A 27,100-nucleotide genomic window follows, 5' to 3' on the forward strand; every position below is an offset into this window, starting at 1 on the left:
ATATTAGCCTAGATACTGAGCTGTAAATAAAAAAAAAAAGATATTATGCCTCATTAAAAGATTGAGTCTCATTTAGATTTAAAAATATGACCAAAGAAGTACCATTTAAGTATTTATATCACCAAAATCACTGAGAGACGCATTAGCTGGTGTGCAGACTAATCATGCTTTTTTACTGTACAGAGCTAAATATTCATTAGAGAATATTTATATCAGATTTCAGTGATCTTGGCTAATTTGTAACCATTGCATTGTGTTGTTTAAAAAAAAAAAAAAAAAAAAAAAAAAAAAGTACCATATGTGCTGCATTTTGCGGTAGCCTACTAGCCTGGATAAACAAAATAAATGATAGCTCTGCAAACTTGACTTTTTTCACTGCATTTGCTTTGCTAAAGTAACACTGTTTTATAGCAGTACTACTGTAGTGTGAAAAACAAAAAAGCTAAAGTGCAACTAGTCAAGCAACAACATATGTCTTAGCAGTTTACAAAGTATAAATGATCACATTTCTTTTGAAATTGTTTATATCAGTCATATAATAAACCTAGCACATTTTAATGTAAAAATAAATAAAAGTAATAAAAAACGCTCAAAAAGTATAAAAAGGTTTTCCCCTGCCATAAATGATGCAATGATGCACATATCCCAGCCTGCACAATTCCTAATGTGCTTCAGTGTTTTTATGTAATTCAGCTGACATTCTACCTAAAATGCATTGAATTACAGCTGAGCAATTGTTACACACAGTTGACACAAATAGGAAATATGAAAAATGTGATGTCAGAATAGGTGGGTTCTTTCCCATGATAAATGTATAGAAAGCCAAGAATAATTGTGACTATGCAAAGTCAGATATATACACACACACTCACTTCATCGGTCTTTAGTCTGAAGTGTATTCTACAAATCTTTAAGTAAATGAACAGAGCGGCAATAGGGAAGCAGAGCTAATTTCTAGCGAAGTTTTTGCTTTAAAATCAGGGCCAGGGCTAACCTTTATTTCTTCACTGATTAGGCACAAAGTCAGAACTAAGCTAATATGAACACAGTTGTTTCACATTATTTGCACTTGCAAAAAGTGAAAATGTCTCACAGACCTCATGTTCTGCCTTGGCTGAAATCATCACAGATGGAGATTATTAAGGGGTCAATCTCGGATTTTTAATGACTACAGAGAGTCAGGACCTCAGTTTAACGTCTGATCCGAAAGACGGTGCTGTTTTGTACAGTATAGTGTCCCCATCACTATACTGGGGCATTAGGCCCCACACAGACCACATGGTGAGCACTCCCTGTTCGCCTCGGTAATACCACTTCTAGCAGCAACCTTAGTTTTCCCCAGGAGGTCTCCCAAACAGATACTGGACAGGCTCAACCCTGCTTAGTTTCAGTGGGAAACCAGGCGAGAGCTGCAGGGTGATAGGGCTCTGGTAAACATAATGCTTCTCATTTAAACAAATCCGTCCACAAAACATTTTTCCTGAATAGAATTCGGGATTGTCCACATGATCTTTAGCAAACTGTAGACAGGCAGCAATGTTGTTTTTGGAGAGCAGTGGCTTTCTTATTGCAACCCTGCCATGCACATCATTGTTGTTCAGTGTACTCCTGATGGTGGACTCATGAACATTAACATTAATCAATGTGAGAGAGAACTTTAGTTGCTTAGAAGTTGCTCTGGGTTCCTTTGTGTCCTGCTGCACTATTACACGTCTTGATCTTGGAGTGATCTTTGTTGGTCTCCACTCCTGGGGAGGGTAACAATGGTCTTGAATTTCCTCCATTTGTACACAATCTGTCTGACAGTGGATTGGTGGAATAAAACTCTTTAGAGATGGTTTTGTAACCTTTTCCAGCCTGATGTGCACCAACAACTCTTTTTCTGAAGTCCTTAGAAATCTCCTTTTTTCATTCCATGATACACTTCCACAAACATGTGTTGTGAAGATCAGACTTTGATAAGATCCCTGTGCTTTAAGTACAACAAAGTGCTCACCAACACCTGATCCTCATCCCATTGACTGAAAACACCCGACTCTAATTTCACCTTCAAATTAAACTGATCATCCTAGAGGTTCACATACTTTTGCCTCTCACAGATAATAATATTGGATCATTTTCTTAATAAATAAATGACCAAGTATAATATTTCTGTCTCATCTGTTTAATTTGGTTCTCTTTATCTACTTTTAGGACTTCTGTGAAAATCTGAAGATGTTTTGAGTCATATTTATGCAGATATATGGAAAATTGTAAAGGGTTTCCAACCTTTCATGTACCACTGTAGTCTAATCTCCAGTGACAGATTTCCTAGACAGGCCCTCAATGTAAAAAAGGAGATTTTATGTGAAAAGGAGGATATTGTGTCCTCAGGATTTTATTTTTAAGAAAGTGACACAGTAACTCTACTGCTAATGTTTCTTCTGTCTGTCGTAGTAAAAAACGATAAGCTCCTTAATATCATAATATATTTCGAAATGAATTCAAATTCTGTTTAACAAGTAGCACACTACCTTCTTTTTTTACATTGAATTCTTTCCAAATACATATTTGGATCATTTTTAGTTTGGATCGTTATTTTGTTTAGTATTTTATTTTTAAGTAAGCGTAGTTGGTATAAATGTGTCAGGACGCATTGCAGTTTTCAGGGCTGTATTTAGAGTTGAGCTCTGTGCATGTAGTAAGAAGTTATTACTGAAACTCAGCAAAATCAGTATTCAGACCTCAGACTTTATCTACAGTATAGGTATCCCTGATCAAGTGGTTTAAGTGATCCGCTCATCTGAGACTGATGTTGATGCGAGGTCTGATCAGGTTCACAGTCTTTTCTCTCTCGTTCCCTAAATACAGACCCTGCCTCTCTCACTTCCTCAGAAACAGTTATCCGTTCTTCCATTCTCACGACCTGACAGAGCAACGCAATCAGCCATCGACTGTAGATTTTGTATTGTGTGCTCCAAGGCGGGTGATTGATTATGTTGAATCAGTGTGGCCAGTGGGAGAAAGACTTTTGATTGCCTGTTCAATGAATCAGTGCAGTAGAGGAGAAATGAATTTGTGCAATGCAAGCAAATACTCTCAAGAGGACACACAGGGTTTGTTTTTTTTGTTTTTGCTCATCTATTCAACATTTCTCAACATCTGCTCATATGCTGTAGATAGCGAGCAGAGCATTTCAATTCCGAGCTGAGCATTTAAGCAGATGCACTGTGGAGGAAAGGGGTATCTAGGCTGGTTTGGTTTTCCATCGTCCCAGCTGTATGCAGTAGCCCCTAAATATTATGACAAAATAGTATGTCGTATGGGACCTACAGTATACAGTACATTGCATAAGTATTCACCCCTTACAACTTTTCCACATATTGAAATGTTACAACCTGGAACTGTAGTGGGCTTAATATTTCTGTTGTGACACAAAGCTTAATTAAGGTTAATTATTTGTTGCTTGCATATGCATTCACCCCCTGGGTCAAAGCCCCTGTGGCTACACATACAGCTGCAGGGCTTCTGGGATACAATTCGATCAGCTTTGCACATCTGGATCCTGATAGTTGTGCCCTCTTCTTGTGTGTCTTCTTGGAAAATTTGCTCAAGCTCACAGATGGGACAAAAACCATTGGTGAACAGCAAAAACCCTTGGTTCTTGTTGTTGAACCACTCCAATGTAGTTTTGACAGTCTGTTTAGGATTATTGTCCTGTTGGAACTTGAAACTCTGCCCCAGTTTCAAATGCCTTGAAGACTGGAACAGGGTTTCATCTTGGATTTCCCTGTATCTGGTGCCAACCCTGACCAGTTTCCCAGTCTCCGCTGATGAAAATATGACACCACTTCCACCGTGGCGATGGTGCTCTCAGAGTGATGAGTAGTGTTGAGCTTATGCCAAACATAGTGCTTTCTGCCAAGGCCATAGTGTTCAATTTTGGTTTTATCAGACCAGAGAACTTTGTGCCACATGTTCTCTAACAAACTCTTAGACCTTCCAGGAACAGGTGTATTTATTTTGAGATCATTGTGACACTTTTATTGCAGTTATGGTACTTTGAACTGGTTGCACCAGAACTAATTTAGGTGTTTCATAACAAAAGGGGTAAATACCTATGTTTACTTTTATTTACTTTTATGTTTATCATTTGTTAAAAGTGTAATAAATAAATAAATAAATAAATAAAAATACATATATTTGTAAAAATACACATATTTTCCCCCATCTTTAATATTATAGGCTATTTTGTTTAGGCCCATGACATAAAATCCTAATTAAGTCCATTTCAGGTCCAGGTCACAGCATTAAAATAATTGGAAAAGTGAATACATATGCAGGGAACTGCAGGACTTCCCATAATATTCAGTATATAAGTATGCAGTCTGGGATATTAAGTTTTATGTCTTCTTTATGTGATACTAAGGCTGCCTCCGAATATCTACTACCCTACTACACAGTAGATGAAAATCAGTATGCCAATGGAGTAGTATGTTGGAATTCTCAGTATTCATAAAACAGTATGCAAGAAATACCCGGATGATCTACTGCTTCCGCCAAGATTCTGTGGTATGGAACCACTGGACACTGTGGATAATGCGCTATCCCATAAGGCAATGGGACTAGAGAGGAGGCGCTGTCAGGGTCTGTGCCACGTCCGGATTGTATTCATGCTTATTAATTATACTGATCAGTACGTACTGTATCAACGGCCAAGCAGTAGGTACTGATTTGGATGCAGTAGGTACTAACAGTATGCGATTTCGGACGTGGCCTAAGTCTTCTGGATTTTTTTGTTTGGTTGTTTTTTACGTACAAATACAGACTGCTGCCACCTCCTGATGTGGCGAGGTATTTCCTTTCTTGCAGGCACAGAATGTATGCGCATGATGACTGACAACTGGTTCAGTCATATTTTTTTGCAGAAGATTTGATACAACAGTGAGGCAATGGAATACAGCCACCAGATGGCTTTTAATGTTGGCTTGGTGTGTCCATGGCTCTAACACATCCCTTAATTTGAATGTTTTCTAGTACAGTGGGGGGAAACAAGTATTGAACGTATCAAAGTTGTTTTTCAGTAAATATATTTCCAAGGAGGTTATTCACATGAAATTTTCGCCAGACATCAGTATTAACTCAAGAAATCTGGAAATATAAAGAATTCACAACATTAAAGTCCATAAATAAAGTTATGTGTAATAAAGTGTGACACAGGAAAAAAGTTTTGAACAGGCTAAGAAAATGCAGTTCTCCAAGGCAAGGTAAGGCAAGGAACCAGCTGAAATCCATACGTAGTTAGAAAGTAATTATACCTCCTATTTGTACAAACTAATATCAGCTAGGTTAGTAAATTGATGGTCTATAAAAAGGCTTTTTGTTAACAAAGTGTCACACAAGAAAAATCTCATGATGGGTAAAAGCAAAGAGCTCTTCCAAGACCTTCACACCTTATTGTTTTTAAACATATTGATGGAATCGGATACAAACGTATTTCAGAACTACTGAATCTTCCAGTAAGCACCACTGTGGCCATTATCCACAAGTGGAAGCAGCATCACTTTGTCATCAACCGGCCACGCACAGGAGCTCCTCACAAGATTTCCTCGCAAGTAGCCCAAGAACCAAGGACGACTTGTAAAGAGCTCCAGAAACACATGGAGGCAGCAGGTACCATCATCACAGAGAAAACAATAGGCAATGCACTCCACTGCTCATGCTCACCCCACAAGACTCCATTTCTAAAGAAAAGGCATGTCGAAGCTCGTTTAAAGTTTGCTAAAACTCATTTGGACAAGCCTATGAAATACTGGGAGAGTATAGTCTGGTCAGATGAGAAAAAAATTTAACTTTTTGGCTGTCATACTACATGCCATGTTTGGAGAAGAAATGGCACTGCATATTATCCTAAAATCACTATACCAGCAGTGAAGTTTGGAGGTAGAAGCATCATGGTGTGGGGTTGTTTTTCATTGCATGGTACTGGCAGACTTCAAATAATTGAAGGAACGATGAATGAAGCCCTTTAACGGGAGATTATTGAGAAGGATCTGCTGCCATCCACCAGGATGATGAAGATGAGACGTGAGTGAAACACTCAATTAGTTTCAGAGAAAAAAAATCAAGGTGTTAGAATGGCCCAGTCAATCACCTGACTTGAATCCAATTGAACAAGATTTGAAGACAATATGTTTAGAAGAATGGGCCAAAATCACACCTGAATACTGCGGCCCATTAATTTCTTCATGCAGGAATGACAGCGTCTTGAAGCTGTCATTACAAACAAAGGCTTCTCCACTAAGTATTAAATACATTTCAGTTAGCATGTTCAACACTTTTTTACCTGTATCATTCCACTTTATTACACATAACTTTATTTATGAACTTAAACGTTTGGATTTCTTTATATGTGTGGATTTCTTAAGTTAATAAAAATTTCATGTGAATAGCCTCATTGGAAATATATTTACTTAAAAAAATGTTGATGCGTTCAATACTTATTTCCCCCACTGTATGTACCGGCTGTAGCCAGTCATTAGCCATTATTAGATGACTCCACTTCTCCTCAGGTCAATGAGGAGGTCAAAGTTCAAAGGGCTTTAGAGTAGAACAAGCTGGGAAGCAGAGCCCAGCAGATAATGAGATGCTGTGTCTCAATGTCTCACTCTCAACATGCTAAAGTCCCTTTCAACACTCCCTTCACAAAACTTCTGTCTCCTCACTATTCATTTCTTTCACACACTGCTTACAATTATCCTGTTTCAAATGATATAGTCTTTTTTTCCAGTCCAGAGAGTTCTCTCATTCAGCTTCCTAATGAAATTGGCTAGCTGAGCTGAAGCACAGGCGCTAATGCATGGGCAGACGCTGTGCTCTTATCTCCTTTTCATTATATTGTCTTGTCTCCTAATTAAAGTTGAAGAAGTTTCTCTTTCCCTTTGTCTGTCTTTTGCTCTCTCTCTCTCTCCATCTCTGATGCTTCTTCTCTCCTTCTTCACCTCTTTATTTTCTCCTCCTCTCAGTTTCTGACATTCAGTTGACTTGACACACACATGCAAAGAGATGGGGAATTGTGGTGATAAAAACTAAAATAACAGCTGCCCAATTGACTTCATATGACTTGGTCTCAGATAGCTTGGTCTCAGGCTAGTTAGAGGTGTTTGTGTCAGCCTTTAAAACGCAGCTACAAGAGAGCATGTCATCAGAGTGAAAGCCCACAGTTGTATAGTGATAATAGTGCCAGGTGATTTATAGTAGTTGTAATGATGGAGAAGTAGTATAAAGGCACATTTGCTTTATTTCTTCTGCTCTATTGAATTTCATTTTTATTTCTTTATTTCAGATGGGCCCTGAAGCCAGACCAAGGTAAGACTGATTTTTATCATTTTAGGCCTTTTCTTTGACTCTTTTGAGAACACACAGCTTGTGGTGTGAATGCAAAGTCCTTGATCAGCTGCATCCAGATGTCTTTTCAGCAAATAAATACAGACAACAGACTGGAGCCTGACTTGCACTGACTGTCCCCCGAGATACAGACACACACATGCATGTACACGCTCACACGCACAAACAGAATAATTACTTGCAATTACCTACCCCAAAATCTGATGACTCATCATATACACACACTGACACGCTTTTCTACCTCTTCACTTTGTACACACAGATCAGTATTTATATACATTGTATCCTCAGGCAGTGTGTGTGTGTGTGTGTGTGTGTGTGTGTGTGTGTGTGTGTGTGTGTGTGTTGGGGGGTAGAGGTGAACTGTGGGAGAAGGGAGACATGTTCTCTGCTAGTGTTTGTGTCGTTCAGTGTAGAGTGTGTGTGGTGTAATGCAGTTATATAGATGCAGCAAAACATTTTCTCATTTTCTGCAGATTTTTGTTCTGCTCTGTTGGCATGCCCATATTTAGCATAATGTTAGCCCCATAAAACATTTTCAGGAGTTTAAAAACAGATATTTTTTTAGAACAACAAAAATGAATAGTCACCCATCAGCTTTAAAGGAGCAGTTTGTCATTTCCAGAGCCCTCAGCTGTGTGTGAGGTGAACTGCAACTGCAATGAAAACATAAACAGACCCCAGCCCTGTCTATGCTTTGTGAATTTAGGTTTAGGGCAATAATATATACACTCACTGAGCACTTTATTAGGAACACTATACTAATACAGGGTAGGGCCTCCCTTTTCTCTCACAGCAGCCTCGAATCTTCATGGCATGGATTCCACAAGATGTTGGAAACATTCCTTTGAGATTCTGGTCCATGTTGTCATGATTGTATCACGGAATTCCTGCAGATTTTTTCAGGAATTACTTTACTTTCATGCTGCGAATCTCCCGTTCTACCACATCCCAAAGGTGTTTCTTCTGGATTCAGATCCGGTGACTGGGAAGGCCACTGAACAACACTGAACTCATTGTCATGTTCATGAAGCCAGTTTGAGACGATTTTTGCTTTGTGATATGGTGCATTATCATGTTGGAACTATCCAGTAGAAGATGGGAAAATCGTGGCCATGAAGGGATGTACACGGTCAGCAACAATACTTAAATAGACTGTGGCATCCAAGAGATGATTGGTTGGTATTAATGGACTCAAAGTGTGCCAAGAAAACATTCCCTACACCATCACACCACCTCCACCAGGCTACACTGTTAACACAAGGCAGGTTGGGTCCATGGGTTGATGCTGTTGGCACCAAATGTGCGCCTCAGCAGAAATCGAGACTCATCAAAACAGGCTACCATCTTCAGCTGTCCAGGTTTGATGAGCCTGTGCCCACTGCAGCTTCAGATTTCTGTTGATGGCTGACAGAAGTGGAACCCAACATGGTCTTCTGCTGTTGTAGCCCGGCGCCTCGAGGTTTGACGCGTTGTGCATTCTGAGATGCTTTTCTGCTCACCACAGTTGTACAGAGTGGTTATCTGAGTTACTGTAGCCTTTCTGTCAGCTCAGACCTGTCTGGCAATTCTCCTCTGACCTCTCTCATCAACAAGGTGTTTCTGTAAGCAGAACTGTCATTCACTGGATGTTTTTTATTTATTGCACCTGTCTGTGTAAACTCTACAGACTGTTGTGTGTGAAAATCCCAGGAGATCAGCAGTTATAGAAATACTCAAACACATCTGGCACCAAATATCACGCCAAGGTCAAAGTCACTGAGATCACATTTTGTCCCCATTTTGATGGTTGATGTGAACATTACCCGAAGCTGTTGGTCCGTATCTACATGATTTTATGCAATACACTGCTGCCACACGATTGGCTGATTAGATAATGGTATAAATGAGTAGGTGTGCAGGTGTTCCTAATAAAGTGCTCAGTGAATGTATTTTTCGGGTGGAAAAATATAAACAGAAGCTTGAAATGAAGACAGAAGCCAATTCTGATAGACATATGAAAAAAATCCATGACTCTACTTTTCAAAACAGGAGCCATCACAGCTTTTAGCAGAAACTCAGCTGTGTCTTATCCAAACATGCATTAATGTAAATTGTTTAGCTGATCAGACCAGAGACTAGCTACATGCTACATGCTACATGCTACATGGCTAGAGACTTCATGTCAGAAACAGGAGAGTTTTAACAAAGATGTTTATTTTTTAGGAGTTAAGTTCAAATCAGACATTTTCTCTGTTCAGAGACTATGGCACTAGTTAAAAGTGATATTCTCAAGCACCATTATTAAAAAAAAACTACTAACAGTTGTCTTATTTATAGCCAGGTACTAATCACTGATAGTTAAGGATTAAACGTTAACTGTTCACAAATTTAGTTGAATAGCCCTGTTCTAGGGGCTGGGATTAGACGCTGTCTCATGATAGTTCCGATCATAATAATAATAATTTTACATGCTTTATAGAAGATGAACCTGAAGTGAGTGTTAAATCAATAACACGCACTTAGGCACAAACATGCAGCTAGGCTCCTCGAGTGGGAGCAAATTTAGAGTATAATTTGTTATCGACTTTCCTCAGTTATCATCATGAGATCATTTAGCACATGTCCTTGGATAAGGTCAGTATGACCACACACACACACAGAGAGAGAGAGAGAGAGAGGTGTAATATTTTTTTTTCATTAGCGTGTAGTGAGAGTGACTCAGGCTGTCTGATAGCCATCTATATAAACCATTATCGACTTATAGCTGGATGGACTGAGAGGGGAGGGAAAGAGAGAGAAGATAAGGGAAAGGGTGAGGACAGAAATTGAGGCAGGGGTCTTTGGGTCCCAGGAGTTGTGAGATGATGAAGAGGGAAAAGGACAGGAGGGATTAGAGAGAAAAGCAATAATAATGCTATTTTTAAATACAACTTAAGGTTGAAAATAGTTTTTGGTTCCTTTGTTTAGCTGGCTGCGTAATCACTCAGCTTAGGCTACAACTGTCAAAGGGGCTTTATGATGATGGATTTTTACATTTTGGTCCCCCAAGTGACCTGAAAATGAATATATTGGTTCCAAAAAACCCCTGAAAACTGCAACTTTTAGTACTAAATCGGATGGAAAAAGCACAGCTCCAGTTTTTTGGTGCCAAAAGTAAATACATAGGTAAAGTTAACACATTATTCCATTGTGTGTGAGTAGCAGAAAAGTCTTATAACCCATACTAAGAGTTCACGCAAATGCCCAGAGTTCATAGATACTAATACATTCGCAGATATAAATGTATACACACACACACACACACACACACACACACACACACACACATATATATATATATATACACAACCATGAGCAGCACAAGAGAAAGAGAAAAAAGTTATGAAAGCTGTCTCCAGACTGATCATGTGGATCTAATCTTTTAATTACAGCTCCTCTGAGAAACTCAGTTGTGTGTTTGCTGTGCAGCTGTGTGTGGGTGTTTGCTGTACCTTTGTATATTTGTGCTTTTATGAACTGATAATAAAAACACAGTATATAGGATGGAAATGTAGCCTGGGTTGCATATGCATGCTTCTGGGCAAAATGGGTTTTCTCATTTTATCCCCTCTTATTGGTTAAATCTGTCCAAATATCCAAAAATGCACTTTCGGTGCACTCACTTCCTCTCTCTCTCTCTCACACACACACACATATCTACTTAGATGCACACTCACACAGCCCATAATAAGAGCCATTGATCCCATTTCAGATACTCATCCATCTGGTGCATTAAGATGATCATTTAGGGACTATGTTTTTTCCTCGCTGTAGTAGACAGAGGTTGGAGGTGATGCATGTGGTTTAATGTTACAGATCAATACTGAAGGGGATGATGGGAATGGAGACTTTGTGTGTGTTTTACATCCCCTGGGAGTTCAGGGACCCTAAAAGCCAAGGATTGGCTTGAGTTACATGAAAAGAGAGAGCGATAACAGGGAGGAAGATGAAAAATCCGCCCGCTAAAAGTTAAGATGGAGAGGGAAACCAAATAGGATTAGCAAGAAACTGCACAGACAGACAGTAATGTTGAGTTTCTCTGGGCTTTAAGTAAGGTATGACTGGGTGTGCTGTATTGTTAATTTCCTTACGACAACTATGACGAAAAATGCTTGTAAATGACCTTTTTTTCCATGACTGAAACGAGACGATGACGAGACGACACCCACGTCATTAAACACTAACTGTGACTATATAAATGTGCAATATTGTTGACGAAAAAACGATTAAAAAACGAGACTAAAATGTAGTTTAAAAATGAAAAACATTACCAAAATTTATCTTCATTTTCATAGACAAAAAAGAGGAGACAAAATATTATAGAATGTTTTTTTTTGGGTTTTTTTTTTTTATAAATTACAATCCAAATATGCTGTTCATTGAATGTGTGTGACCTATCAGCATTAAGCAAGCACAATGGGGTATACCTTTCAAGCTAGAGTTCGTTTTTGGTTAGATTGACTGAAATGTTAATCAAAATCAATAATAATCTTATGGCTAAAAATGTCAACAGTTTTCATTGACTAAAACTAGATTAAAATACTTACATAAAATGCCCAGACGTTTAGTCAGTGAAAACTTGACAAAAAAAAAAAAAACAACAGGATACGGTTGACTAAATATGATAAAAACAATCACGGACATAGGATGCATGGTGGCTTAGTGGTTAGCATGTTCGCCTCACACCGCCAGGTTTTGGGGTTCGATTCTGCCGTGGCCCTGTGTGTGTGGAGTTTGCATGTTCTCCCCGTGCTGCGGGGGTTTCCTCCGGATACTCCAGTTTCCTCCCCCAGTCCAAAGACATGCATGGTAGGCTGATTTGCATGTCCAAAGTGTCTGTAGTGTATGAATGTGTGTATGAATGGGTGTGTGAATGTGTATGTGAGTGTGCCCTGCGATGGACTGCCACCCTGTCCAGGGTGTATCCCACCTTGTGCCCCATGCTCCCTGGGATAGGCTCCAGGTTCCTCATGACCCTGTAGGATAAGCAGTATAGAAGATGGATAGATGGACAATCAAGGACATTTGAACTAAGACTAAATAAAAAATTGCTGACAAAATCAGCACTAGTGTGCTGTTCTAGGAAAATAATCAGTGATAGGATGTTGTGGAGTGGCTTAATGCATAACAGAGTTACAACCCTGAAGTTTTTATATAGACAAATATTTTCCAATAGAAGCACATCCCAGAGTGTTTCATTCCTCTTGTACCAATTATTGTATTTTGGTATTGATTAAAGAATGACACGGCATAATTTTAACTGTTTATAGTTGTGGAACATCTGTGCAACGAGTTATTTTCTGTTATCACTGATCATATTATAGCAGCTATAAACAGCTGTTCCTTCAACAGCTCATCTTTTTCTCTCTGTCTCTTGAAGAGACCAAATAAATGCAGCTTGTCACGTTAGCAACAAAAACGCTAAGTCCTGAAGACATTTCCTCATTTGTAAGTCGCTTTGGATAAAAGAGTATGCTAAATGAATAAATGTAAATGTAAATTTCCATGGTGCTATCTAATAAATACTATATACTTGAGTATCTGATTTTTGTAGTGTAGTTGCAGATCAAATGCTGACTGGAAATGTCAAATTACTGTGTGCTACCAGACACAGGACCACGCACAGATTTTATAACACAAAGGCTCTCAATTTTTGCTCCTAAATGGATTCCAGGATTTGGTGTTATTCTTGCTGAAAGGAGTGTTGGCCTTTCAGCAGAATTGAAACCATGTGTACCAAAAAAATGCTGCTATTTTAAGGCGTTAAATGAAAAGCACAGGACGTTCTCTTCTCCGACCAAGCTCACCTTCAGCTCCTGACACTATTGCGGTCGTGTGTACAATGGCAGTGCACTTCTGACAGCGTAAGAGTAGTTATTTTGGACTGCTGCGCATCAACTGAGCTGAGCAGGTGCAAGAAATTCAGTCACCCAGCAGTGAGGTTTTCCTGGGGGTATAACCATTTCGTTAGCAATCTGTCAGCGAATAGCCACTTAGTCTCCAGAGCCTCCTGTCTCATCCTGACCGAACATTAGCAAGTAGAAAGCTTTGTGTTTTGTTAGATTTTTATTGTGCAGCAACTTTTAGATAAGACACATAACATCTGCTTTTCACTGTGAGCATGGGTGAAAGGTCAGGAATTTGCCCATAACCCTGAAGCATTCACGTGCACGCACTCAGTATACAGAAATGAGCGTGGATGAGTGCGTGCTCGGTGAATGTGTGTGTTTGAGATTCAGCATGCAACGGGCATGTAAATGCATGGCATGGCTGTGCTGCAAATGGAAGCAGACGAACCATATTAATCATGCAGTGTAACCACTGTAATGTGATAACGAGCTACAGCAATCTGACACTTCTCATTACCATAGTGGTGCTTCTCTCTCTTTCGCTCTCTCCCTCTCTCTCTGACATGACGGCACGTACGCAGGTGAACACATACTGTATTCGCTTATTTCGTTTCATCCCTCAAAATTTTACCAGCATATATAATGTTTTATAACATCAACATAGCACAATGAGGAATATGTATGTATGTCAATGCAATCTTAATAGAGGAGTGGTGTGTACAGTGGGGGGGGGGGGGGGGTTCAGCATATTTTCATAGATAAAATCATTTTTTATTTTGTCGTATAATAGAATGTTGTCCTTTTTTTTCAATTAGTAACAATATACAAACAAAAAAAAACACTCTAAATCTATTGCGGCCAATATCAGCTGGTTAAACACACTACTGATCAGACAAAACAAGGCTACATTTGCATGCTGTACTAATGATGCCATTGCCTCTACTGCTGTGACCGTGTCAGTTCCAGTTTGTTGATGAATCAGCAGCCAGTTGTACCAGTACGAGTGTAAGTTTGAGCGTAAGTCAGGGTGTCAAGTCAGTAGTCATTTTAAAACTAGTGTGGTTTCGAATTTTGCTTGCACCGCAGACACATTAAGGTATATCGTAACTAGTAGATTGTAAAATGAAGGTAGATCATAGCTTTGTTGCACATAACTTTGTTACATCAATGGGAAATATTATACATGAAGAATACTCGATTGAAACTTGGAGTAAATATAAATACGTAATAGTGATAATAGTAATAGCATCATGCTTGAGTAATTAAAACAGACTCTGCTGTACAATAAAATAGTGACTCGAATTATTCATCTCTTGTATTTGTACGTTATGCACTTCTCACACAAGAACGGCATTTTAATAACGAACCATATCAACGCAAGATAACAAAACGGCTGATAAGTTAACCTGCATTTGAATATACTGAACCACTGACTAATGTATAACTAACTAACAATGCACTGCAGCTCTAACTGATATTTTGTGGTATACTATGCTAATGATATGTTTTGTGTGTGGGGTTTTATCGCTTTGATGCATGCTACACTGCTGGATATAAAAATAGCATATTTATAATTTATACTGTACAGTGGTGCTTGAACGTTTGTGAACCCTTTAGAGTTTTCTATATTTCTGCATAAATGTGACCTAAAACATCATCAGATTTTCACACAAGTCCTAAAAGTAGATAAAGACATCTCAATTAAAGTCACTTATTTATTGAGGGAAATGATCCAAAATTACATATCTGTGAGTGTCAAAAGTATGTGAACCTTTGCTTTCAGTATCCGGTGTGTGTCCCTTGTGCACCAATAACTGTAATTAAATGTTTCCAGTAACTGTTGATCAGTCCTGCACATTGACTTGGAGAAATTTTGGCCCATTCCTCACTACAGCACAGCTTCAGCTCTGGGATGTTGGTGTGTTTCCTCACATGAAAATTCCAAAGGGTTCACAAACTTTCAAGCAGCACTGTATGTGTTGTTCCAAACAGTGTTTGTAATTTCAGCTAGTTGGCCATGACGGTGAACATAGACCACAAAGATATTTCTTGCGTACAGGAATATCATGAAACACAAAAGAAAGCAAAACAGAGATGCATTTCTAGTCCGTAAATATGCTGCACCTTGAACAGAATTCGCTACTAGGGACTAGCTGTGAGTTTTAACGCAATGTTAAAACTCTACTACTTGGTGCAAAGGTTAATTTTTGGTTAGTCTGTAAAAAACATAGTGGCAGTTTCCACTCTGTCTAGGCTTTGATAGAGCTTATGTTCTCCAGGTGCAAGCAGCTGCTGAAGCCCTAGCTCTGTTGGCTCTTAATTGGGCGAGTATTTGTTTTTGAACGTGCAGTGGAAAATCCCTGCGTGTCTTTGCCAGCATAAGGGTGTCACTCCTGCAGCTGTTGTGTGTTGCTCAGGTGAACAACAGATGAACTACAGCGATAAGGAGCTCACAAGAGTTCAGTACACAATGCATCATGTCACTCCTCTACTTTGCTTTGCTTTTTTCCTTTGTCTGTTTTTATCCCACTCCTGGTTCAATTCTACGCGATTTACTGTTTAGCAAATCAGTCATGCTACTTATTCATGTTTTAAAGTGAACGTATAAATCAAAATGCCATAATAACCCGGCATTGTGAGAGGAGCATGTGGAGAGAATGCCTCTGAACACATGCTTCATCCATTTTGTGTAATTAAGGTCTTAAAGCTGCTTCTCTCGTAGATGCTGGCAGTGTGATACCGCAGCATGGTTTGTGTTTAGGCCTACACGATAATGGCTATGATGTTGATTTCAATCATTTTGCTCAATATTGAAATCATGATTATTTATTATAAATGTTCCGGCAGTAATTAAGCAAAACAGTTGCACTCGCACTGCATTATTTAATCATATTTTACAGCCATCAGTCAAAAGGATAACTCTCTGAGATGTATCCATAATAAAAAAATACAAATAAATTAGTCATGCAAGAGCATATGCCACCAAAGAGTGAAAACTGGAAGGGAGAGCTTGTGAAATAGTTCAATTAAAAATGAATTAAAAACTCTTTGTAATTTTACGAGCCAAGCTAATATCAATTATGCCCGTTATGATTAATTACGAGTGGAAGCCAAAACTGATCACAATTAAAAGATGATTTATTGTGCAGCATTGGTGCGGCTGCTTGTGAGAGCACACACTATGCCTGAGGCATGCTGCTCAGTTTCTCTTAGTAAAATATTCAAAAAGTCTCTCACAGTGGAAACGTACTGCACACACCCTCTATTCTCAGAGCAGTGTGTGTGTGTGTGTGTGTGTGTGTGTGTGTGGGTGGGTGGGTGGGTGGGTGTGTGCGCGTGCGTGCTTGTGTGTGTGTGTGTGTTTGTGTGAGTGTGCATGCCTGTGCGTTTGTGTGTGATAGTGTGTGTGGATGTGTGTGTGTGTTTGCGTTTGTGTGGGTGTGTGTGGGTGGGTGGGTGTCTGCACATGCTAGCAGAATCAATATGCAGTCTGAATAATTTACACTATTCTACATGCTCTCTTTCATCCACTCTTCCTTTTTCCTGTCTTTGTCTTTCACACTCACACTTTCAGTAACACACACATTCACACACACACACACACACACACACACACACCTTTTTCTTACACTATATATAGACGTAGCTGACTGATAATAAACAAACCTTACTGATGTCCATTGTTATGATTATTGTATCACACAAAAGATGGCCAGAGTAGATATGAAGTTAAAGTCCATGGGTTTAGACGTTTTTCCCCATTCAACCTCAGAGCTTAACCTAATGCTATGTTTTAGCCTCCCTAAAATCCAATTAGGAATATGAAAATGTAATTGTGCACTGACATCTCCGTCGATAGCTACCTCCGCATCGTGCAGTGTCCCCACAGCAGCTGAGCCCCTCCGTGTATTCATCCTTGCTGTTTGCTGTTTTAAAATGTGCCGTGAAAACCATGTCGTTGGATTTGAAAATTCAGTCTTTTCAGATATATAATCATGAACAAATAAAACAGATTGTCAGTTGAATACGTATTGGGTATAAAACGATTATTCTGTATCTCTGAAGCACCACGTCGGGGAAGAGAATGTGAATCATTAAGCATCCTCTGAGCTTTTATTGCCTATTTTCCACTGTGGTGCTCGCACTGTCTGAAGTGAGTTTAGACTCTTGACCTTTCCATATGATCAAGCACCATGCAGTAGTTTTTCCCTCACTAGCCTGCATACTGCAATGCCAGCATTTTCAGCATCCCTAGGCATCTTGGAAAACTTGAAATTTAAAAGAATTGTTTGCTAGTTGTGGGAAACACAAAAACCTGCAAACATTTTAAGACACACTATTTTTTCTTTGTTATACATTTTTATTTTATGACTTCTACATTATCAAGTACAAAAACGTTTTAGATTCCAAACATGGCGTTATTAACATGGCAAAACGTTACAGAATGTCAGTACATAAAGCAGCAGAAATGACTTTTCAGACAAAAATGAAGGCTGCTGGGTTTTACTGCAAAAATAAGAAGGAAGTGCGGCAGTGAAAGTCTCCAGAAGAACTGTGGCTGGTTCTACAAGATGCTCAATAACACTTACAGCTCATTTCCTTATAAAACTGCCTATAAAACTTATAAAACTACTAATTTGTTTTTAAACCAAAGGGTCATCATAACAAATATTGACTTTTGTTTCATTTATTACTGTTTACAGGGTTTGTACAAGGTGCTTGAAGTGCTTGAATTTGGCTTTTTGAAATTGAAGTACTGGAAAACCTTGAAAATAGATAGTGGTGCTTAAAAAGTGCTTGAATTATAAAAGGTCAATAAATACGAAATCCCTAAATAACGTGTTTATTTTTTGTAGAACACGAATACAATCCTTTCACTTAAAATATGTCGCCCCGCTGCAGCCCCTCCCTCTTCTCCTGCTATTCGCTCACTCATTGTGACAAAAACAGCTCCGGTCCACTTTTCAGACCACTTTAGCGACTCCCCCCTCAAAAAGCACTTGGCGACAAATCTTGCGACTGTTTAGCTACTTTCCGTAGAAGAGAGTGGCCAGTACTGCCCTGCGAGTGCGATGGTCCAACTTTCCCCTGTTCAGTGAATGGCAGAGAAGAGCAGCATATTCATTCGCTTCTTATTTTCTCTCTTCTGATTTACATCTTCTGATGTACATATAGGCAAAATCACAGCACACCCGTTGTGTTTAACTTATGTGTGTGGTGGTTTTGTCAGACGACGTCCTGGTTATAAATCAGGATTTTAGCAGTGCAGAGCATCAGCTTGGAAGTGACTGCTGGTTAACATGTAGGCTTAATGGGCCGTGTTTCAGTGACTATTTCATACTCGCCCGCTGTATGACAACAGAAACATAAAAATATGTAAATGAGAACAGCTTTATTGGGAATTCGGCTGTTTTAAAATACAGTATGTGAGCACAGCGAGTAGGAAAGAAGCAAACAGACACTAGGCAGAATGCAAATACAAAGCAATGGGATAATGAATATGCTAATTAGCGCATGACGTCATCTAGTGACGTTTAGCGACTTTCCATTGAATGTTGTTGGAACGGTGCTCCTGTCACTCACCTGGAGTATATTGATGTTATGGTGAAGACAAAGCAATGTCTGGGAAACGCAAATTTAGTCCTGCATGGCTGGAAAAGGCGACATATACAGTTTGGTTGTGTTATAATTAGTATTATTGTTTTATTTATTTGTTTATTTTTATTTTTATTTTTTTTGGGGGGGTGGGGGGGTAAAAAGAAGAAATAGAGAATATGCTTGAATGAATTCTCTTGTGTAGTCCTTGAAAACAAAGAAATTGTGCTTGAAAGTCCTGGAATTTCATTATGAAGCATTTGTTCGAACCTTGTGTTTACACAGTACCCTGTGTTTAATAGGTTTTTTTAAATGTAGAAACACTTTATTTGATTCTTTTTGAAGGCATCTTTGGACTACAGTATTTCTTTGCATAAAAACTTCATAGTACTGTAGGTGAATAGATAAAATGTCCAAAAATATCCGGTGAGGTTCTGGTAAAATGTAATGTTTGCTTATTAATCCACAGAGATTACATTTCTAGTGTATTAGCAACCAAGGACAAAAGATCTGCTAAATTAGGAGGAGATTGACGTTCCATTTGATCATTTCTCTATTAATAGGCCTAACTGGTATAGTGTGGAGTGTTCTAGTTTCTAATGTGGAGAGATGAACGCTATATTGGAGCACCAAGTCGAGGATACATGATGAACACCAGTGTGCATGGGTTGCCCTAAAGGTATTGCATGTGAAGCATTTTTATTGGTCACTCAACAAAGGGAGGGTCACTATTTATAGATGTTGTCCTCCATCAGAGCCAGTCTACATAAAAGTATTTCATTTACTAAGAGAATCCCATGGTGAAGCTGGAATTCTGACCAAATTTGGGAATTTTCATAGATTATGTTCATAAGATAGTTAAAACTAGTCTAAACTAGTATATTTTACTTTGATATTTGGCATGTTTTTTGGTGGAAAAGATGGATTTAAACTTATTTAAACTTGACTATATTTGAAACATAACATGTTCTTATAACCTATATAATTCACTTTTAATATTTCAGTTCATGTGATTTCAGACTGAGGGGTGCATTGTGTGAAGGTGTTTGTGTTTCAGTCAGTCATTAAAGGGCTTGTATTGTTAGATCAATGAGAAGCAACAACTAGCATGTATAAGTTGTGCAAAATTCCCTGGAAAATCACTCAGGGTCGTGGTGCATCTGGAGTCTATCCCAGAAGCACCGTGTGTGAGGCGGGGACACGTCTCAAATGGGATGCCAGTCCATTGCTGGGCACCAAGCACACATACATTCACACCAAGGGGCAATTTAGAGTTGATAGTTCACACCAGCATGTTTTGGGAGATGGGAGGAAACCAGAGAACCCAGAGAAAACCCATGGGGAGAACATGCATGAAAATAACACACAGATAGTAACCCAAGCTCACAATCGAACCAGGAACCCTGGAGCTGACAACATTGAAGTGACAACATAGATTTTTTATTTATTTATTTTTTTTAAAGAGTGAGATTGTTCATGCATCTTGAGCAGACTTACAGGGGCCTGAGAACAGCATGTGAGCCATTGTTGTGTCAGTCTGTGAGTAATCAAGGGTGAAAGGAAACAAGGTGATTGAAGCAGAAGGAGTTATAGGAAACCATTTCTCCAAGTTTCTACAGTGCGGACATGCCTGTGTGTGCATGGGTAACATAATAAGATTGGTGTTAAGACTAATGGTTACTCTATCAAGGTGTTTTGGGTTTATGTGTGTATGTGTTTGTATTTTGGTTGTGTTATTCCTGGCTGTGAAAATGTAGATAGATGATGTAAAAAAAATAAATACAATTTTTTAAACATCCAGAAAGACAACGGTTAAAATATTGATGTGCCCCTTCAGGAGATGTGCTTTCTGAATAAGAGTTCAGTATGGCGAGTGGGTCGCAAAGCAGATTACAGGCATAGAGGCTTAATGCCAAGCTGAGGATGTGCTCGCTTTATCGGAGTCTACAATACACCCATTAACTCACACAACAGTAACAGGTTTATCTCTGAGAGCAAGGCGCTCTGTTTCCATTACTTTTTTTTATATTCATAGTGTTTCGTGCTGTGTGCACTCCAACCTCAACCTGACTGTGTACACAACATACACACAGCTGTTTTCTGTAGCTACTGAACAGAAGATTAGTTAAAACTGTGGCAATCTGATACATAGTAAGTAAGTAAATTTTATTTAGCACTTTAACACAACAAAGCTGACCAAAGTGCTGAACAGAGTAAGAAAAGTCAAATAGAAAACAGAATAAAAGCAAATAAAGACAGACAATAGTAAATATTAAATTAAAACACCTGGGAGAAGAGATATGCTTTCAGCCTCTTTTTAAAAAAGATAATAGAAGGTGCATGGCGGATACCAAGTGGCAATTGATTCCATAAACGAGGGGTGCCAACTGAAAAAACTCTATCCCCCTTAGTTTTTAAACGAGATCGAGGGGCATACAAAAGAAACCTATCAGAAGATCTTAGAAATCTGCTAGATGAATGTGGTGTAAGAAGATCTTTGAGAAAAGAAGGAGCTTCATCATTAAGAGTTTTAAAGACAAACAACAGAATCTTAAACTGGACCAGGAGCCAGTTGGGGTGACATGATCATATTCCTTTGATACATGCAATAATTTATACCACAATGCTGTTGAATTCTTGAATCCAATTGGTCAGAAGTTGCTGCTTCATTTTCTATAGAAGCAGCTCTGAGGTAGTGCCAGCTGGGATTTTATTTTTGTTTTAATAACTTTAAGAAAGAGGAAAAAAGAGAGGCTGATAAAGGAACGACTGTTCAGCATGCCTCATTATGTTTTATTCCATACACAATATATTACTATAGATTAGGGCTGCAACTAACGATTATTTTCATAATAGTTTAATCTGCCAGTTGTTTTTCCAATAAAAATGATTAGTCGGGTGATATAAAACTTCTGAAAATATAAAACTTTACATTAACACAACTGTTTGTCTGTCATATCACAGCAAACCATTGACTACATTTCCCATACTGCACGGCGGCCTATGAACATGGCCGCTATGGACTGCAATTCCCAGGACATTCACACACGCACACAGAACACTCATTCTAATCACACACACCTGCATCCAATCTCACACACACTCACAACCACAGTATATAAGAGACTGTTCTAACACTATGACTTTGCGAAGTATTATGTGAGTTTTCCGTATACCAAGCGTTTGTTTTTGGTTCATGTGTTATTGTTTTGATCTCGTTCTTGCCCTCATTCTTGACTCTGGTTTTGCTTCGTTTATGCCTGTTTGTCACTCGCCTGACCCACTGCCTGTTTTTTGACCTACGTTATTGTCTGATGATTTGGATTTGTCTACCTACCTCTCTTTAAATAAAAGCTTTTATCGGTACTTGCGTCCATCCTAACGTCCATTATGTTTATTATGTGACATTGTCGAATTTTATATTTATATATATATATATATATATATATATATATATATATATATATATATATATATATATATATAATATATAAAGTATGTATGCATCATTTTATTGGATGCACAAAAAAAACTGATAATTAAACCACAGTCCTAAATTAATAATAAAATCTCACTTTCACTGCACCTTGTGGTTACTGTTACTCACTGCCTTTGGGCATATTGTTTTACTTGTGTTTACTTTGATTGTACCGTTTTAGTTTAAAATTACAGATCTTACTTGCACTACACTGTTTATCAGTGCGTCTACACTGCGAGTGAGGAGCAATGCAGCCTCGTTATTAATAGATCACTTCCGTTATAATAAACCACAGAAGTTACACTTCAAGCGTGCAAATACAGCATATAATGACAATTAATAACTTTAATTAAACTAAACCTTTTAAGAAACTCGCACCAGTTTCCCCAACCCTTGAACAGTGGAGCATTTTGGATATAAGCATAAGTTTGTGCTCGTGCATCACTGTTGTGCTTCTGTGCTACACAAGCTCCGCTTTGTAAAGTTTACAGTCTTCTTTACAGTGTTTAATATAAAACCTTAGAGGACTTGGAGGCCGTACACTTTTTTCCGCTGTCACTTGATGATTACGTTTGATGGGGACTGAGGATAAAAGGTAATGGTGACATAAACTGTAAACAAGAAATTAATTGTCATTGACTCTGGGTATTCTGCTAAAGCTAGCAGCAGAGCATTACGGAAATGGCTTAAACTTCCGGTTAGTAAAAAAAACGCTAGTGTTCCATTTGAGACAACAGTACCCTTCTAAAATTCATACCCTAGATGGTAGAGTATACAGTGCATAGTGTAAGTGTGTAGTACATCATTTGGGACACAACTTTAGTGTGTACTCTCTGGTGCATGCTATGGAACTGAAGTAACATAATGAGTAAACGCACCTCGTGCTGCGCGCAGACCAACCAATTGATAATGAGAGTCGTTGACAACGATTTTCATAATCGATTATTATCGATTTTATCGATTAGTTTTTGCAGCTCTACTATAGATATACAGCCAACTACAGAATTATTGGCACCCTTGGTTAAAAAAAAAAAAAAAAACGGTGGGTTGGGGGAGTATGGGAATGTCTTTGGCATTCCTCATTATTATTAATGACTCTTTATTTTTATTATTCCACACACTAATTAACATCCATCCATCCATCCATTTCCTATCCTACACAGGGGAGCCTGGAGCCTTTCCCAGGGAATTTGAGACACAAGGCAGGGGACACCTTAGACAGGGTGCCAACCCATCACAGGGCACCATCGCACACACATTCACACACTATGGACAATTTGGAAATGTCAGTCAGCCTACAGTGCATGTCTTTGGACTGGGGAAGGAAACCAGAGTACCCAGAGGAACCCCAGAAGCCTAGGGAGAATATGCAAACCACACACACAGGGCAGAGGTGGGATTTGAACCTCCAACCCTGGAGGTGCGAGGCAAATGTGCCAACCACTAATGATACCTAACTGGTATCACTTTTCTAGCTTGTAGTTGCTGCCATTATTGATACTTTATATAATTTACTAGCATTACTCAGTTATACTTCCTACTCTTCAAGTATAATTAAAGGTAATTAAACTATGTTTTTTAAAAATTATTTTATTAAAAAATATATTATTTTAATTAAACATTTATTTATTTATTTATTTTTAAAGCTAGATTTCCCACAATTCTGGTTTCCCTTTTTGTAAAACTCTCCTTCCTCCATCTGCTGAGGTTGTATGTAGAGCTCAAAATAAAAGTGTGAGCTAGAACTCTAAACTTCATTGCTTGAGCACTATATGAAGCTGAAGAGGCTGGACATGAACTTTAGCAGATTTTGTTTATCATCTGCATCAGTGATGTTCGGTAAAGGATTGCAGTTGGTAGAGTTAGCTGTGTTTCTGAGCAGTGGATAGTCAGTATGCAGTTTGTATATTACTGGGTACTGTTTTCAATTTTGGGTCAGTGCTGATCTCTCACCTTTATATGTTCTGCAGCACAGCAGAAGGAGTAAAACCATTTTTAAGGCAAGCCTGTCACATTGCATCTCCTCAGAGGCGGGGTGGGGGACGTGGGGATGGAGAGGGGTGTCTCCACACCGTAGCTTGTGAAATGGGCTTTGCGGTGCCACAACAGGCTGAGTCAAATTACCTCCACGTTTTGTTCCGCTGAAGGTAAAGCCATATTGGATTCCATTATCTGTTGATTTGATTTATGTCTGTTTTTACCACCTTACTGATCTTCCTCACATTAGAGTGCTGCTCTTACAGCCTGGGATTATATTAGTGAGTAAGTCAGTCAAGAGAGACCTGTTTTCCAGAAGTATGTGTCTTCCAAACAGGTGGCTCAGGACAGATACATAAAGAATTCATTAATGAGTTATTGATGAATGTGTTACACACAAACACTTTATGAGGTGTATAATACTCAGTGTAACATTACTGATAAAGGATGTTTAAAGTTGCAATCAAAACGATTCAACCCCCATAGCAAATCAGGTTTATTGTCAAAATTTACAAACTTTCAGCTGTTTGCAATGAACAAATCAAACAAAAACAATTGAAATAGTTCAACACAATGAATGCTTCACATGGTTTCCCCAAATTCAACTGAAAATGCAACTTATAATTTTTGTAAAGAAGAAAATATAACCTTTGTTATTTTTGTAATATTACTATTGCACTCAATAATACTTAATAATAATAATGATAATGATAATAATACATTTTTATTGGGGTACAAATAGTAATATAACAATAGTAATAAGTTTCTGACTTAATTCACTTTTATGCGTTAGACCTTGTGGCTTTTATTTTGGTGGAAAACCGCAGGAAGACCTCCTCTTAGTTGGCAACAGTTTTTTAAAATTCACGTCTCATTACCAGTCAGGTGAAATGCTGTAAATCTCTTCCCACAAAAATGTTTGAGATTACTCTAACATGAAACCAAAGTGAATCTGGCGCGTGTTGTTTCTAAACTCAGGTTATGAGCGATTCAAACTCACAGCACAGACAGAGATGAAGTTGGTGTGGAGCGGCGTTTACTGTGGACCGACCCGCTCTAAAGCACTGATGAGCCACACACACACTCTGAGTGCAACACAGTCACACGGGTTTACCATCTCAAACAGCAACGAGCCAAAATAAATCTTCTCTATGGTTCCCGGTTCAGTTGCATTTTTGAAACCTTTGAAACGTGAATTTGAGACATTTTAATGCTAATTAAAGCTTTATTTTTACATTTTATGCTTTAAGACATTTTAAGACTTTGTAACGATCTGCGGACTTCCTGTATTTGGGGGATTGAATAATATTGAAACTGGAGAAATCATTATAAGTTGTATTTTCAGTTGAATTTGGGGAAACCACTTGAAGCATTCGTTGTGTTGAGCTATTTCAATTGCTTTTGTTTGACTTGTTCATTGCAAACAGATGAAAGTCTGTAAATTTTGACAATAACCCTGATTTGCAGTGGGGGTTGAATAATTTTGATTGTAACTGTATATGGATCAAGCTTTGTGCATGTCATAAAAGCAATGCACACAGGGAATACAGGAGTATACAGAAAGAAGTGAGAAAAACATATTTTGCTCCACATCAAGCATGATTTATGATTCACACACAGAGCACGGCTGCAGATCCTATGTATGTGTGGGACAAGGACATACCCCTTTTCTACCAACGCTGTGCTCGATCACAGAACCAACAAACCTTTTTATGAACCAGCCCACATTTCTACCAGTTTAAGAACCAAATCGTTAAACAATCCGATGTGGGACTTTCTTAATCCACCGTGTAAAATAAGTAACCATGAGAGCCTGCAGTCAAGTGTATACCCTTGGTACAAATTTTTGGTACAAATTTTGGGGACAAAACGCATTTCGTTTATACCAACAAGACATCTAAAGCATCAGGTTCGCAGATGCTCAAGTACCATCCATCCGTCCATCCATTTTCTGTACTGCTTATCCTACACAGGCTTGTGGGAAGCCTGGAGCAATTGCGCACACACACATTCAGACACCCATTCACACACTACAGACATACCAATCAGTCTACAACACATGTCTTTGGACTGGGGGAGGAAACCAGAGTACCTGGAGGAAACCCCAGAAGCACGGGGAGAACATGCAAGCTCCACGCATGCTGAGCAGAGGCGGGAATTGAGCCCTCAACCCTGGATGTGCAAGGCAAATGTGCTAACCACTAATATTCTCTAATAAAACATTTACTTACCATTTTTCCTTTGTCACCGCCTCCAACTTCTTTCATATCCTCTGAGCAGATTTCTGGGGCCTCCCTGTTGTTTTTTTACAGCCTCATCCTTTCTGACATTTCAGTTCTAACCCTGTCGGTTTGTTTAGCCAGTATTTTCCCCATAGTTGTTTTTTAACTTTTATCAGCAATATAGCTTGTACTTAAACACATTGTTATTTCCTTCTTTTACTTCGTCACCCTGTTTAATTTAGTGTGTAGCTTATGAAAATAAATGTCATTAGTTTTAGCAGTGTATTCATTTATTCATTAATTCAGCTTCAGTAAGAGCTTTATCCTGCTCAGGGTCACACTGGACATGAGGTGGGAATACACCCTGGATTGGATGCTAGTCAATCGCAGGGCACCAGGCACGCACACACTCACACAAACACACACACACACACACACACACATTCACTTTTAAGGGTAATTTTGTGTAGCCAATCCACCTGGAGGAAACCCATGAGCTCAGGATTGAACTGGGAACCGTGTAGCTCTGAGACGGCAAAACCCACTGCACTCCATGCGATCAATTAGGAGTG

General features: G+C 38.8%; 1 protein-coding gene across 1 annotated transcript in view; it reads left to right on the plus strand.

Moving 5' to 3' along the window:
• Positions 1-27,100, plus strand: part of trim44 (tripartite motif containing 44) — a 66,112-nt gene that overhangs the window by 20,327 nt on the left and 18,685 nt on the right. The window contains exon 5 of the mRNA XM_053640828.1: positions 7,325-7,347. Coding sequence (XP_053496803.1) covers positions 7,325-7,347 — 23 coding nt within the window. The remainder of the gene's footprint in view (positions 1-7,324; positions 7,348-27,100) is intronic.

Source organism: Ictalurus furcatus, chromosome 14, assembly GCF_023375685.1.
Source record: "Ictalurus furcatus strain D&B chromosome 14, Billie_1.0, whole genome shotgun sequence".
NCBI lineage: Eukaryota > Metazoa > Chordata > Actinopteri > Siluriformes > Ictaluridae > Ictalurus > Ictalurus furcatus.